General features: G+C 39.5%; 3 protein-coding genes and 1 pseudogene across 3 annotated transcripts; 1 reads left to right on the top strand and 3 right to left on the bottom strand.

Annotated features, from left to right (window-relative positions):
• Positions 1 to 859: 859 nt before the first annotated feature.
• LOC143878901 (uncharacterized) lies at positions 860 to 1,793 on the bottom strand. The gene is made up of 2 exons (XM_077381116.1): positions 1,020 to 1,793; positions 860 to 922 (listed from the first exon to the last, which is right to left on the bottom strand). The coding sequence occupies exons 1-2, from the start codon at positions 1,791 to 1,793 to the stop codon at positions 860 to 862; spliced, it is 837 nt and encodes a 278-aa protein (XP_077237231.1).
• Positions 1,790 to 2,350, bottom strand: LOC143878900 (protein FAR1-RELATED SEQUENCE 5-like). Its single transcript, XM_077381115.1, has one exon. The coding sequence runs from the start codon at positions 2,348 to 2,350 to the stop codon at positions 1,790 to 1,792; it is 561 nt and encodes a 186-aa protein (XP_077237230.1).
• Positions 2,351 to 2,481: 131 nt separating this feature from the next.
• LOC143878899 (protein FAR1-RELATED SEQUENCE 5-like) lies at positions 2,482 to 3,252 on the top strand. The gene has a single exon (XM_077381113.1). The coding sequence runs from the start codon at positions 2,482 to 2,484 to the stop codon at positions 3,250 to 3,252; it is 771 nt and encodes a 256-aa protein (XP_077237228.1).
• Positions 3,253 to 12,998: 9,746 nt separating this feature from the next.
• On the bottom strand, positions 12,999 to 14,381 carry LOC143878898 (vacuolar protein sorting-associated protein 52 A pseudogene; annotated as a pseudogene).
• Between the last annotated feature and the right edge of the window lie 902 nt (positions 14,382 to 15,283).

Below are 15,283 nucleotides of genomic sequence, written 5' to 3'. Positions count from 1 at the left end.
TTTCACATCAGTTCAGTTGATTTCTTCAACTTGAAAGTGCTTCAAATAGGCATTGCTTCAAAAAACACTTGTCGCGATCCCTGCACATATAATACAAGCAAAGGTAAGACCGGGAATGGAATAGGTAGAAAACTCACCTTCTAAAGGAAGAAAATAAAAATAGATGGAAGTATAAGATGAAATAAGGATAAAACATAGTCATGCTCTGCTACATAGCAAGCTTTCGGTCACAAAAGAGATATATAATCGCTCAAAAGTCCCATGCGAATCACCCAGTTTAATTAGATTCAGGTATATTTTTCTCCCCCATTTCTCATGAATTTTTTTAGCTGGTGTAAGTGGGTATTTTCAAGCAAAGATCCTGGGAAGTATTAAGCTTCCTTGATGAATTTACATTGGTTTATTGCCTTGTAAAGTGTTGTGCATCATACAAACTGAGTGTTACAGTAACTACAAAATCCTATAATTCATGAGGGGGAAAAAAACTACTTTGAGAGTACAGAACAAAGTCCAGTCAGCAATAACTATTAAAAAAATAGCCATACTCTGCTATAAAACAAGCTTTTCAGTCACAAAACACCGTGAAAATCAAAATCAACAAGTATAACCCTTGTATCCATTTGAGCCTCACAATCCTATAATTCATGAGGAAAAAAAAAAAAAATTATTGCGAGAGTAGAGAAAAAAGTCTACTCAGCAATAACTAATAAAAAAAATTGCTAGCTCTGCTTAAAATAAGCTTTTCAGTCACAAAACACCATGAAAATCAAAACACCATCTTCCAATGTATCCAAAATATCAATGTACAAAACAAAACATTCACAAAGATACTACCACATACCTAGTGAAAGGAGCAACATCACGAAGCGATATCTTCCGCTTCCTCTTCCTCTTCCTCCTCCCCCTCATGCAGTGTACCCATCTATTAGAACCAATAAAAATTTAGTAATAATCGGAGAGAAAATTGCAACATAGAAAGAAGAGAGTATGTGCATATAGAGAAGAACTCAAAGTCAAACCTTGGCTTTCTTTTTACATGTTCTCAGATTATGTCCCAACTCCCCACAACCACTACACTTCCGTTTTCCCATCTTAGATTGGGAGAGCTCTAATGAAGATTTCAAGCGTGATGCTTCCCTCGGCCGGCCCTTGGTTTTCACAATTTCAGGGTTTCGAATACATATCCCAGGTGCTTGAGTGAGAAGAGAGTTAGACTGCACTTGGCTGGTAAATACTGGTACGTGAACTTGCCTGTCTTTCTTTCTCTGCTCAATCTCAACCACCAATCCAGAGTAAAATTCATCCAACTTCTTTAAAATAAAGTCGTCATTATCGAGTTCCTCATCCACTATTCGTCGTTTTGTCATTACGGACCACCTTCTAAATGGGGTTGTGCCTTCGTTACCTACTTGACTTGTAGGAACTCCACCCAACAACTGATATCTAGCGTCAATTGTCCATCTCCTTAGAATGTAACGCTCGGAAATGAAAGTTAATTGCTTCTGGTCAAATACGGCCAGAATATGCCTGCATAATATACCTGAAGTCTCAAACATGGCGCAATCACAAGTTGCACTAACACCATCGAAATCGTTGTACACAACCATACGCCCTTTTGACATTTCATTATCCCCACGTTTCCTTCTTACATTGAAGGTAGTCTCGTTGCCAATTTTACTATGTTTCTTGCCCCAATATAATCTACTACCATTAAGCTCAGCCAGAAAAAGGCCAAAAATTGTCCTTGTATAGTATTTCCCAGGATCATCTTCCAATGGGCTACCTGTAGTCATTGTCGCCTTTGAATTTTTGACTTGAAATCCTCTTGTGTTTCTTTCCTACGACGGTCAGCAAGCGCTTTCTCATATTGATCAACAAAATCACGCAGAGAAGTCTTCTGGTTAACAAAACCATCGAAGAAAGCATTCATGCTTTCACTGCGCTGACTAGAAGTCATGCCTGCAGTGAAAGTACCTTTCCAATAGGCCGGGACCCAGTGAATCCTTAGCTCCCACATCTTACTTAGCCAATCATTCTCATCAATTTTATACTTCAAACATAATCTTCTCCATTCCATCTCACATTCATCTATATCACCCGTGTTATACCAACGGTAGTAATCCTTTGGAAAGTCACCATCTGCCTCTCTCATTGCAGGAACATGCTCAACTAGGTGCTTTGTTATGTGCCAGGAAAAAAACCGATGACATGTATTGGGGAAGACATTCTTAATTGCATTTCGCATTGCCACATCCATATCGGTAATAATAGTTCCTGGAACTTTTCCATGCATACATTGCAGCCACTGCTTAAACAACCAAGTGAAGGTCTCCTCAATTGCCACATCCATATCGGTAATAATAGTTCCTGGAACTTTTCCATGCATACATTGCAGCCACTGCTTAAACAACCAAGTGAAGGTCTCCTCAATGGTTTTGTTCCTGGCACATAACAAAGCACCTAGTTGAGCATGTTCCTGCAATGAGAGAGGCAGATGGTGACTTTCCAAAGGATTATTACCGTTGGTATAACACGGGTGATATAGATGAATGTGAGATGGAATGGAGAAGATTATGTTTGAAGTATAAAATTGATGAGAATGATTGGCTAAGTAAGATGTGGGAGCTAAGGATTCACTGGGTCCCGGCCTATTGGAAAGGTACTTTCATTGCAGGCATGACTTCTAGTCAGCGCAGTGAAAGCATGAATGCTTTCTTCGATGGTTTTGTTAACCAGAAGACTTCTCTGCGTGATTTTGTTGATCAATATGAGAAAGCGCTTGCTGACCGTCGTAGGAAAGAAACACAAAAGGATTTCAAGTCAAAAAATTCAAAGGCGACAATGACTACAGGTAGCCCATTGGAAGATGATCCTGGGAAATACTATACAAGGACAATTTTTGGCCTTTTGCTGGCTGAGCTTAATGGTAGTAGATTATATTGGGGCAAGAAACATAGTAAAATTGGCAACGAGACTACCTTCAATGTAAGAAGGAAACGTGGGGATAATGAAATGTCAAAAGGGCGTATGGTTGTGTACAACGATTTCGATGGTGTTAGTGCGACTTGTGATTGCGCCATGTTTGAGACTTCAGGTATATTATGCAGGCATATTCTGGCCATATTTGACCAGAAGCAATTAACTTTCATTTCCGAGCGTTACATTCTAAGGAGATGGACAATTGACGCTAGATATCAGTTGTTGGGTGGAGTTCCTACAAGTCAAGTAGGTAACGAAGGCAACCCCATTTAGAAGGTGGTCCGTAATGACAAAACGACGAATAGTGGATGAGGAACTCGATAATGACGACTTTATTTTAAAGAAGTTGGATGAATTTTACTCTGGATTGGTGGTTGAGATTGAGCAGAGAAAGAAAGACAGGCAAGTTCACGTACCAGTATTTACCAGCCAAGTGCAGTCTAACTCTCTTCTCACTCAAGCACCTGGGATATGTATTCGAAACCCTGAAGTTGTGAAAACCAAGGGCCGGCCGAGGGAAGCATCATGCTTGAAATCTTCATTAGAGCTCTCCCAATCTAAGATGGGAAAACGGAAGTGTAGTGGTTGTGGGGAGTTGGGACATAATCTGAGAACATGTAAAAAGAAAGCCAAGGTTTGACTTTGAGTTCTTCTCTATATGCACATACTCTCTTCTTTCTATGTTGCAATTTTCTCTCCGATTATTACTAAATTTTTATTGGTTCTAATAGATGGGTACACTGCACGAGGGGGAGGAGGAAGAGGAAGAGGAAGAGGAAGCGGAAGATATCGCTTCGTGATGTTGCTCCTTTCACTAGGTATGTGGTAGTATCTTTGTGAATGTTTTGTTTTGTACATTGATATTTTGGATACATTGGAAGATGGTGTTTTGATTTTCATGGTCTTTTGTGACTGAAAAGCTTATTTTAAGCAGAGCTAGCTATTTTTTTTTATTAGCTATTGCTGACTGGGCTTTTTTCTCTACTCTCGCAACAGTTTTTTTTTTTTCCCTCATGAATTATAGGATTGTGAGGCTCAAATGGATACAAGGGTTATACTTGTTGATTTTCACGGTGTTTTGTGACTGAAAAGCTTGTTTTATAGCAGAGTATGGCTATTTTTTTAATAGTTATTGCTGACTGGACTTTGTTTTGTACTCTCAAAGTAGTTTTTTTCCCCCTCATGAATTATAGGATTTTGTAGTTACTGTAACACTCAGTTTGTATGATGCACAACACTTTACAAGGCAATAAACCAATGTAAATTCATCAAGGAAGCTTAATACTTCCCAGGATCTTTGCTTGAAAATACCCACTTACACCAGCTAAAAATATTCATGAGAAATGGGGGAGAAAAATATACCTGAATCTAATTAAACTGGGTGATTCGCATGGGACTTTTGAGCGATTATATATCTCTTTTGTGACCGAAAGCTTGCTATGTAGCAGAGCATGACTATGTTTTATCCTTATTTCATCTTATACTTCCATCTATTTTTATTTTCTTCCTTTAGAAGGTGAGTTTTCTACCTATTCCATTCCCGGTTTTACCTTTGCTTGTATTATATGTGCAGGGATCGCGACAAGTGTTTTTTGAAGCAATGCCTATTTGAAGCACTTTCAAGTTGAAGAAATCAACTGAACTAATGTGAAATTTTTGAACTTCTATCTTGAGTTGTATGAACTGAAAAGAACTGCTTGTATGTACTAGTTCTTAGTGAACAAAATGAAATGAAGGCGAAGTCTGTAATGTTGAACTTGGTGTAGCTGCTAGGCGGTCACTTATTGAACTACAAGTTGTTATGAAAGCCGGGCAAGATTTCATCAATATACCAATTTAAGGGAGAGTTTTGCGAGAGCAGCGAAATAATTTTTTTGTCTCCTATCAGAGTTTTTTGTCTCCCATCACAACTCAAACCTTTAGATATGAGTTCAATATATAGCTAACTTTTTGAGTCATCTATATAACTGCCAACAATTTTTTCTTTTTGAAATGGATAACTGCCAACAATTGTTCTTCTCTTAAAGATATAACCTTATTAGTTTCAAATGGATTCCATGTCTCCACTTTTGTTTTAATTGCTAGACTCCTTGACGAAGCTACTTGTCTCTCCTGAGTGCTGACACAGAAAGAGTTTACATTGTGGTCTGTTGACAAATAAGATCCCACATCACTTGGTACTCCTCCCAGTCCCAGACACGTTGATTAAGTGGTTTTATCTGGAAGGACGTTTTTGGCCACCAAATTTACACTGGCTGAAAATTCATAAGGCTCCATTTTGTGTACTTGCATTCCATTTGACAAGGCTCCATTTGATTAAAAACAAACTAGTGTTGCTGCAATTCGAGCCTAGTTACAAGGTGGACGATTCATTGTACCATATTCCTCAACTCTAGTAACATGTATTTCAGGAGAATAAGCAGCAACACAACTCAAACCATTCATTGAAAATTTCATAAGGTTTTTCACATTTAGTTAGATCTTCACTTCTCTTTTAAAATCAGGAGTACAAAGAAGATGATTAAAATCAACAAAACAAATACAATGAGATATATGATCCATTGGAAATGTCCGCAATCATCTTTACCATGTAATAAGGGTTCACAGGATTCGTTGCAAAAAAATGTGATTTTTACTTCATTTCAAGGACATTGATTAAGTATACTAGGTGCGAAATCTTGATTCGTAATGCAATAGAAAAAGAAGGTCCCAATTTACTAGCTTTTTTAGGAGAAAAATAAATTCACACCCCTGTATGGCAACCGTGATTGATGGCAAGAAGAAGAGAAATGGACAATCTCACAGTGAAAGGTGGTACCCTCAATATTGTTAGGTGGTTGGATCAACCCTCTAACATTCAGATCCGAGGGTTAGGATCAACTTACGGAAATGATTTTTGGGGCACAACCTATATGGGTTTTGGCCCATCTAATGGACGGTTTGGATCATCCTATGTTGCGGTCCATACTGTACTTTTAATAAAAGGTTGTGCCCCATCTAATGGACGGTTTGGATCATCCTATGTTGCGGTCCATACCGTACTTTTAATAAAGTAAGAGTGCCCTCATCAAAATAAGTAGTGCCGATAACATTTCCCTTTTTTCTTTTACAGGAATTTGCTAGCCACCTTCGCCGATTCCACTTGCTCGGCTTGTGGCCCGTCCGGATGCAAAGATTGGAAGAACTAAATGGGTGCAAATGTTGCTAGGAAAAGTAGAAAAAAAAATAGTAATCATTACGGTTTATTAGATTTGTGATAGAAATGGTAAGTTTTAAATGAAAAATTACTAAAAAAGGGTGACAAAGTATGACAATTACAAAGAAAATACTAATTACAAGCTAATGGAATAGTGCGCACATAGATATATGCGCAGCTGCGCAGAAACACTTCTCTCATATATATATATATATATATATATATATAATTTAAGCATTCGTTTGATGGGCCTAGATTTTTGGGGGATCCAAAGCATTCATTTTATGGGCCCTATCATGGATACTATGTGTACAAAAAATTAGCTCCATTAGATCATCTTAGGGTGTCCATTTGTGGAGGGAAAAATGAACAAAAACTCTTTGTCCACAAATCTGCCCATTTTTTCCCTCCACAAATGGAAGGATTATGATGATCCAAAGGAGCTGATTTTTTGTGGACGCCCTATCTATGATAGGGCCCATCAAACGAATGTTTTCGACCCCAAAAAAATGTGAGCCCACCATGTTTCTTCACTTGAGTGCAGATAAATGGAGAGATTTGTGAGAGTTTATACATGTCCATTTTTACCTACATAAATCGTAGGGTTGGGATAATCCTATGGAGCTGATTTTTGGGCACACCCTATCTATGTGAGGGCCCATCAAATGAACGCTTTGGATCACCCAAACAATACGACCCCACTATATTTTAAGCTAGGGTGTAGGAAATATTTTCAAATATTTTCTCATATATATATGAGGAAAGTGTTCATGTGCTCGAGCTCAGATAAGCTTATTTGAGCTCGAGCCCAAAAACACATGTGGCCCCACATTTTTGGGAGCATCCAAAGCATTCATTTGGAAGGCTCTTCCATGGATAGGGTGTGTACAAAAAATTAGCCCTATAGGATCATCATCCTAACCCAATCAAATGTGGATGGGAAAATGGACAGATACTGTGTATGTCCATGTTTTTGCCCACGAATGGCAGGGCTAGGATGATCCTAGAGGGTTGATTTTTGGTTCACACCCTATCCATGGAAGGGTCTTCCAAATGAATGCTTTGGATCACCCAAAAAATGTGGGGCCACATGTGTTTTTGAGCTATCTGAGCTCGAGCTCAGGAACACTTTCTTTCTCTCTCTCTCTCTCTCTGTATATATATATATATATATATATATATATATATATATATATATATATATATATATATATATATATATATATATATATATATATATGAGAAAACATGAAATTCCACTTAGCAACCCAAGAGGGGGTGAATTGGGTTTCTTTTCAAATTTTAAGAATTTGGAAAACTTAGATTGCACTAGTTTTAGATTGAATAGGAAATCAAAAATTAGTATTTAAAACAATAGTGAAAACTTACCACACAAGAAGAGGTGAAGAGGCAAAGAAGCTTTGACACAAAGATTTTTATAGTGGTTCGGTCTTAGCTCAAGACCTACTCCACTCTTCTCAAGTTATTCTCCTTGAGGATTCCACTATCTTCTCCAAGGAACTTAAATACGGCGTTCCTTCCGCCTTGTACAAATCGAGCTCCACGCTCCAAGGGTCTTCTACGGCGCCCTTTGTGCCAAATACAAAGAAGATGAAAATAACAAAGCTTGCTTGCCTCTAGATAGGCTAATTTAAAGTAAGGCTCACACACTCTCACAAGAACAAGATGAACAATCAAGGTCCTAAGGTCTCTCAAAGATAATCTAAGGTGAATAGCACAAGAGAGAGATGGAGAGTGATGATCTTCAAGAGAGGGAGAATAAAATGGTTTTTAATGCTCTTGAAATATTGGTAAATACCTTAGGTAAAAAGCTCAAGAGACCCAAGGTCCATATATATAGGGAGGATAAGAAAAGCACTCAATTTTTGCTCCCAACGGTCGTCTCGGACTCCGGGCTTGGAGCTCCGAGCGGCCAATTTTTTTGAACTGGACCAATTCTCGGAGCTCCGAGAATTTTCTTGGAGTTCCGAGCTCGGAGCTCCGAGAATAATCTCGGAGTTCCGAGAAGCCTACGACCAGCAGATTTTCAAAATATTTTTGCTGATTTTGTTTGGGCTTTTGGAACTTTGATTTTTCAAGATGAATGGAATGTCATGAGGGTCCAACAATGTTGAGACACCACTATGAACATTCACAAACCAATTAAGTTCTACTTAGTTAAATTTTATCTCTCATTTGTGCCATAGACCTAGATTAAATATTAGAGACCATTTACATTCTAAATTTACTTGGTCTTCAATCTTGTTGGCACTTGTAGGAGCTTTGACAAGTCTTCACTCCACTTCATTGATGCTTGAGTTGATTTGCCATTCTTGTGCTTGAGTTCAACCTTGAATTCAACCTTGTCATGCACTCTTGAGGATGGTACACTGTGAACATCATAACTTTGCCAATGGAAATTATTAGTGTATAAAACCTTTATGACAAATTAAGTTTGTTAATCATCAAAACAATTTAATAGGAGTACTTGTTGAACCCTTGGGCTAACAATCTCCCCCTTTTTGATGATGACAAACAAAATTTATTTTAGGGTAGGAGCTCCCCCTTTAGGGATGAATAAAACACTTTGGGCTCCCCCTAAGAGTTTTATTTAATTGAACATTTAAGGCAATACTTAAGGATGAAAATTTGATTGGGAAATTTTAAGCATAGAGCTTTGCTCCCCCTTAATATATGCATTGGGAGCTCAAATATTCTCCCCCTTTTGTCATCACCAAAAAGGTGGAACAAAAGGATGGATTCCAAGTGAGAGCAATAAACAAGTAAAGTGCAATGCTATAGAGAGAGTAGGCAGAATATAAAGCATGCGAGCATAAAATTGGAATAGATAAGCACACAGCACAGAGAACCAAAGATATATATATATATATATATATATATATATATATATATATATACATATATATATATATATAGATAGATGATGTGAACGGACATACAGAAAAAGTGCAGTCAACCAGTCAACATACAGAGCAGTCATGACACATCAGAACAGTAACAGATGTAGATAAACCTAATACATCCCAAAAAGATCCATATAACCAACGTATAGTCCAAAGACTATCAATACAAAATAGAAACAGATAGATACGCCTAATAAAAAGCTGAGCAAAAAATTGGAGCCATCATCACAGAACTCGAGGTAGCTACTGATCCGGAGAAGGCGGTGGCTGATGAGAAGAACTGCCTGGTGCCTGTCCCCACTGGCTACTGGAGAGGTGGTGATAATAGGCGGCCCACTGGTCATCAACGTGTGTAGTCAGAGTCTGGAAGCGATCCGATATCACAGAGTCGACGTGGGTAGATAACTGCGCAAACTGTGAGGCCATGGATCGCTCAATGGCCTCCTGCATATGAGCCAAGTCCTGGCGAGTGCAGTACTGAGATGTGTCCTGTGATGGCTGGGGTGCCTGTGCAGCCTGGTCCCCGGCCTCCTAGCCTACGCCCGCTGCAGGATCAATGTCGACCGGTGCTTGATGAAGAGCCATGCGGTTAAAGGTCTGAATATCAAATGGCGCAGTAGGGGTCATGGTCATCTCGCCATCCAGGATGATGCCAAAGTGGCGGAAGACACGAGTGAGAATCATGCCATAGGGCAAGGAGGAGCGGTAGCGGCCAGGGGTCTGGAACATGTATCGAAAGATGATATATGGTAGACAGAGCTGGTGGCCCTCTAGGATGCAGTAGATCATATAGGCCTCTAAGGGACGTAGGGCTTCACGCATCCCAGCACGAGGAATAAAGATGTGGTACATAAAATTTTGGAGCATGCGGGCAACCGGAATTAGGTCGGCAGATTGGACGGGCATATTAGGGTAATAGCGCCGTGTGATCCGACCAAAGACGGTGTCATGATCGAGATCATCAAGGGAGTGTGTCCCATCTTCCGGCCAAAAATAATGAAGGAGACCCTCATGGCTAATCCCTAGAAGGGAGGCAAAAGTTTGATGCGAGAGTTTGATAACAGTTTTCTTGACCCTGGATTCAATTTTGAAGAATGAAGGGGAAATGGCGAGATTGGTATAAAAGAGTCGCACCAAACGAGGGTAAACATGTTCGTTGAGGTGAAGGAGGGGTGTCCAATTTAGGGCATCAAATTTTGCCTGTAAATCAAAATTTTGAAGGATAGGTGGATCAATGTACCTCCCAGTGATGATGCCCCGAGTACCGATGTCGGCCCAGAGTTTCTTGGCCTTCTCCCCAGTGAAAAATGCATTGGACACAACTTCGGCCACCACAGCCTTAGCCTTCGCCTTCTTCCGTGAAGGCCCTTCTTCTTCCTCTGGAAAGTGTGGACCCCGATCCGAAGGAGTAGAGTGAGGCGAACTAGTCCCTACACCATCCTCTGGATCATCCACGTGAATGAGAGCTCTGCCAAGGAACTCTCGAAATGGATGCCACCCTCATAGCATAGCACGAGTGGCGATATAAAAAGAAAGAGATATGTCTTGATCCGGAACCGAGGTTCGAAATCGAGACATACCTAAAATAAACTCAGAGTCGCCATCTATGGACATGCCATGGAACCCTAAAATCAAATCCTCTGTGCAATGGATAACCAGAAATATATATGGGTTCGTGCCTGATTACGAATGGGGAAGGTCTGAGGAGCACCCCCAATTCGTCCGAGTGCAAGCACTTGGTCTCTTATGCCATTTTCATTAACTCCAAAGAAGTTTGGGTAAAAATTATGTGAAATGGGAACAATCCTTAGGAATCGTCTACCTAAGCATGCATTTCCTGATGATAGAGATAATAAACACACATAACATAAAATGAAAGATGTGCTACCTAAGCAAAGCTAGGTAATAAGTGACATGCCTAATGGGTGTCTAAGTTTCTGGTGGACACGCACATGCAAGCTACAGCTAAAGGTATAGTATCAGTACAAGAAAGTAAGAAAACACATCAAAACATGAAACGCAAATCCATACTATATATCACTGAAACAGACAAATCCTAAAACTCTAATGCAGGACTGGACTCGGACCAGAATGGCCATCCATCCTAGCTGCGCTACGTATCCCGGCCTCGGGAAGAATCGGAGTCCACGTAGTTCGATGCCCTATTCTAAACTACGATGCCTAACCATCTAGAACCGCTAACCTAGACTCGATTCCACTAGACTCGACTAATTTTTAAAGCTTTTCGTACTATTATTTAAATTCCAGTGAGTGGTGGATTTTAGGACACCCTATATACCCTAACTAAATGCAGATTGATTAGCCTTAAGCTAATGCAGGTGGGTCCTACATCCTAGGTATAACTAGGTTGTGCGTCCTAAGAAAAACCATAGGCTGACTATATGCCTAGTCTAGCCATCGGTTCGACTAAATGTCTAACCGATCGACTCGAGGCCTCCTAACTCTAGGGACACTCACACGACAGGACACACCATATCAATACAAATCAAGACAAACTCCTAACTCTATAACACAACCTAAATAGCTAGGACATACTCCTAACTCTAGAGGAAGATCTTTTTGAAAATAGTTTGAATATTTTTGTAATTTTGAAAGATTTAAAATGTTTATTAAAGATTTGGCTGGACTTGGGATGTGGATCCCAAGCTGCACTACGTACCCTGCTGAAAGGGATCAAGCCAACGTAGTTCGAAACGAACTCTCAAACTACACTTCTAAAAAGAAACACTCAACACTTTAGATGATTTTGGATTTTTCTGTTTTTCAAATGTTTTTGATATTTTCAAAGTTTTCAAATGTTTTTGATTTAATTTCTAATGTTTTTGAGTTTTAAAATATTTAATATTTTTGGATTTTAAAGCTTTTCTAATGCTCTAAACCTTTAAATGTTTTTAATCTTAAAGGGAACACGCAAGAACAACCACAAACTAGGGCAAAGCCCTAAATCCAAAAGGGGAAACCCCAAACAAGCAACTAACGCCTCAAAGAGACGAACCACAACAAGAAAGATAGCGCCCCAAGAAGAGAGAAAACGATCCAAGATCCCAAGCAAGCAAAGCTCTAATAAGACTGAGTTAGCCTCTAATCAAAGCGAAGTAATCAACAACTCTAAAGGAGAAACTCCGAACTAACAACACTAAAGAGGGGGAACAAATGAGTCAGAGACTCTCTAATAACACTACCGAGTCAAAGACTCACTCTAAAAGAGGAGGCCACTCTAACATGAGGCTAGGTAAGCCTCCTAAAGGGAAAACTCTCTACATGAGACAAGGCTTGTCTCCGAGACACAAATGACGTAAAAAGGAATAAGAGACCCTGTGCATATTTGGCAAAGGTAAAACACCCAGCCGGGCCGGACAGCTGCCTAGCCCTAGGGTGCAACAAATGTGCAACCCAATACCCATAAGGGTAGGGGTATGCTGCCAAGCCGAGTAGGGTGTTCTCCCAAAACCAAACGATGCACAAAGAGGAGGTTTAGCAAGAGAATGAGACTGGGCAAGTCTCCTATATACAAAGGAGGGGTATGCTACTTGGACTGAGCAAGTCCCCTAAGGATGGGCTTGGGCTAGCGCCTTCATCGCCCCTTCAAGGAAAGCAACACGGTCCGGCATCAAATCACTACATTTAATTGCATCAAATACTCTACATGAGTTATCCACATTTCCACACCTTGCATACATAACCACAAGTGAACTACCACGAGAGCCATCCACGACCAAACCTCTCCTAATTAGGAATCCATGAACTTGTTTTCCTTTTCTTATGGTAAATAAAGAGGCCATAGCTGAAAAGACGCTCACTAAGGTTACTGTATCAGATTCAATACCAGCCTCTTACTTATCACAGAACAAATCAAGGGCTTCAATTGCAAGCCCATTTTACATATAACTAGAAAGCATCGAATTCCCCCGAGACATAACTAGCTGGTGCCGGTGTATTATGCGGATCATAAGCAATAGACCAATTGCATCGAAACAGCTAGGAAGGATTGAATTGAAATGTTCATCAATTACCGCAAATAGTCCTGCAAATATTTCATTGAATATAGATTCTTCCCCAATGAAATCATCACCAAAAAGATCTTCTGAAGTAGTAGTATCCATCAGAAGCTTGTGCAAGCTCCTGAAGAGAACTTCATAGGGATATTTGAGAGAGCTTGCTTCAGCTATATGCGGAATCAATGCAGGTTGATCAATTTCCTTCAAAATGTTTATCCTTTCCCCCAATGCAAAAACAACAGATCTATTCCTCAAAGGTTCTCGCCCTCTTGAAAAAAAGGCTAGTGCTCCTGGTCTCTACTCCAATCAAATCACTTGATGTTGCGATATCCAGCTGTAATTTCTCCAATGCTTGTATGTAAGCACGGAAATGCGCACTTAGAACCTTGTTCATTGCGTCAATGTATGCTGCACGAACCTCGAGATAAACCTCCTTACCATGCTCTTTAAGAAGGAAAACAGCATACTTGTATTTTAGGAGAACACTTTGCTGTAGAATCTGAATATTTGTTTTGGACTTTCTCAATGCATAAAGCTTCTGAACAGTGAACTCAAATACCTTCGAGACTCCTTTTTGCCTTAGTCTTTCCAACTCAGGCTGAACATCTTTTAGAGCTTTTGATGTTTTCACCATAGGATCAACTTCAACAAATTTCAGCTTCTTACTCAGTAACTCAAGTGTCCTCATAAATTCGTCATTCACCTCTCCGTCAACGATTATGTCAACCATCCTTGGAGGAACAATAATGTCTTCAACAAATTTTGCCAATTTCAACTCTGCCTCCTTGCGATTTTTAAGCTTCAGACCCATATCCATGGATTTCTCTTGAAGGCTTTTTATTTCTGAACTTATAGAACCAATCTCAGCCTGAAATCCACCAAGAAGAGTTTCCATCTGTGATAAAATGCTATCGCAGTCACGAATTTGATCATGTAGGGAGACCAAGTTATCACTTTCTTTTATATAGTCCTGAATTGAGTCCAGTTCAACTTGGCGTATGTTATTTTCAACACTCTTCGCGTATTCCCGCAGTTTTGTGCCTTTAGCTAATATATTAGCCATTACATCATCATTCTTACATTCTTCTAGTTCTTGTTATAGCCCCTCCAATGACACATCGTCGCTGCTAGAATCGTCCTCAAAAGCCAAGTCCCCAACAAATACTCCCAAATCAAATTCATGCTTTTGGATATCATGTGAATCACCATAAGACTCAACCAATTTGCTTGAGACAGTAGCCATCTTGTAAGTACTTCAGCCAAAGCAGATTTCAGCAGACATATAGCTGTCCATCAAAGATTTCTTCATCTCTTCAATGATTGCGCTTGGTATGCCTGAATAGATATGCTTTCCAACCATTGTCACAGTACAATAGTATAAAACCAGCTCCTAAAGAGAATGACTTTATTGCAATCATATCTTTACCATTGTGCTAATCACCTTATATCTAGCAATTTGAGAAGAGAGCCATCAAAACCATGATGGTTCTCTGATGTAAAACATAAGCTACCCAACAGAATAGAAGCAAGATAAGCGAAATGCCCCGGCCATTAGATTATGGACAAGGGCAGCTATCTAAATAATCCCAAGCGGATGCCAACATGATTTGGAGAAAGGTTACTCTTATCAAAATTGTAGATGGCTACCAACAATATAAAAGTATGGGTGATAACAATGGCCACACTCCCATCACAATGCTCATTACAGGCCCATTGAATATTACACTATAAAACATTTCACCGATTTCATTAAACTTGGCAATCTCAATATCAATTTTTAAAAGCAATCAAACAAGATTTCAATGCAATTATCACAACAAGCTGATATTATATCAGTTACCACCAGCACCCATATAAGCGGTGCCTCGCTTGAACGAGTATACAAAACTACCTCACTCCTTTGCACAAAGAAACATGAAATTAATGGAATGCTTGCAGATTCTACAAATTGGAATGGGACATTGACCAATACACACAGGCAAGGAAATGAATCACATAATGCAACCAATATATCCGCTTAACACCTATGATCTTCAAGGTTAAAGCACAGTTAATGACGAAAAATTGAAGATAACTATTATCTTTATGTGAGTGTCAAAGTCTAAGGATGCCAATATCAACGCCTCTGATCAGTATCCACTTTGCAAAAATTTCATGAAGTACTC

This window comes from Tasmannia lanceolata, unplaced genomic scaffold, assembly GCF_043159265.1.
Source record: "Tasmannia lanceolata isolate RefF3 unplaced genomic scaffold, GAP_Taslan_0.1 ptg000006l, whole genome shotgun sequence".
Lineage (NCBI taxonomy): Eukaryota > Viridiplantae > Streptophyta > Magnoliopsida > Canellales > Winteraceae > Tasmannia > Tasmannia lanceolata.
The sequence above is the reverse complement of the archived record's forward strand: the minus strand, read 5'-3'. Positions and strand labels throughout refer to the sequence as shown.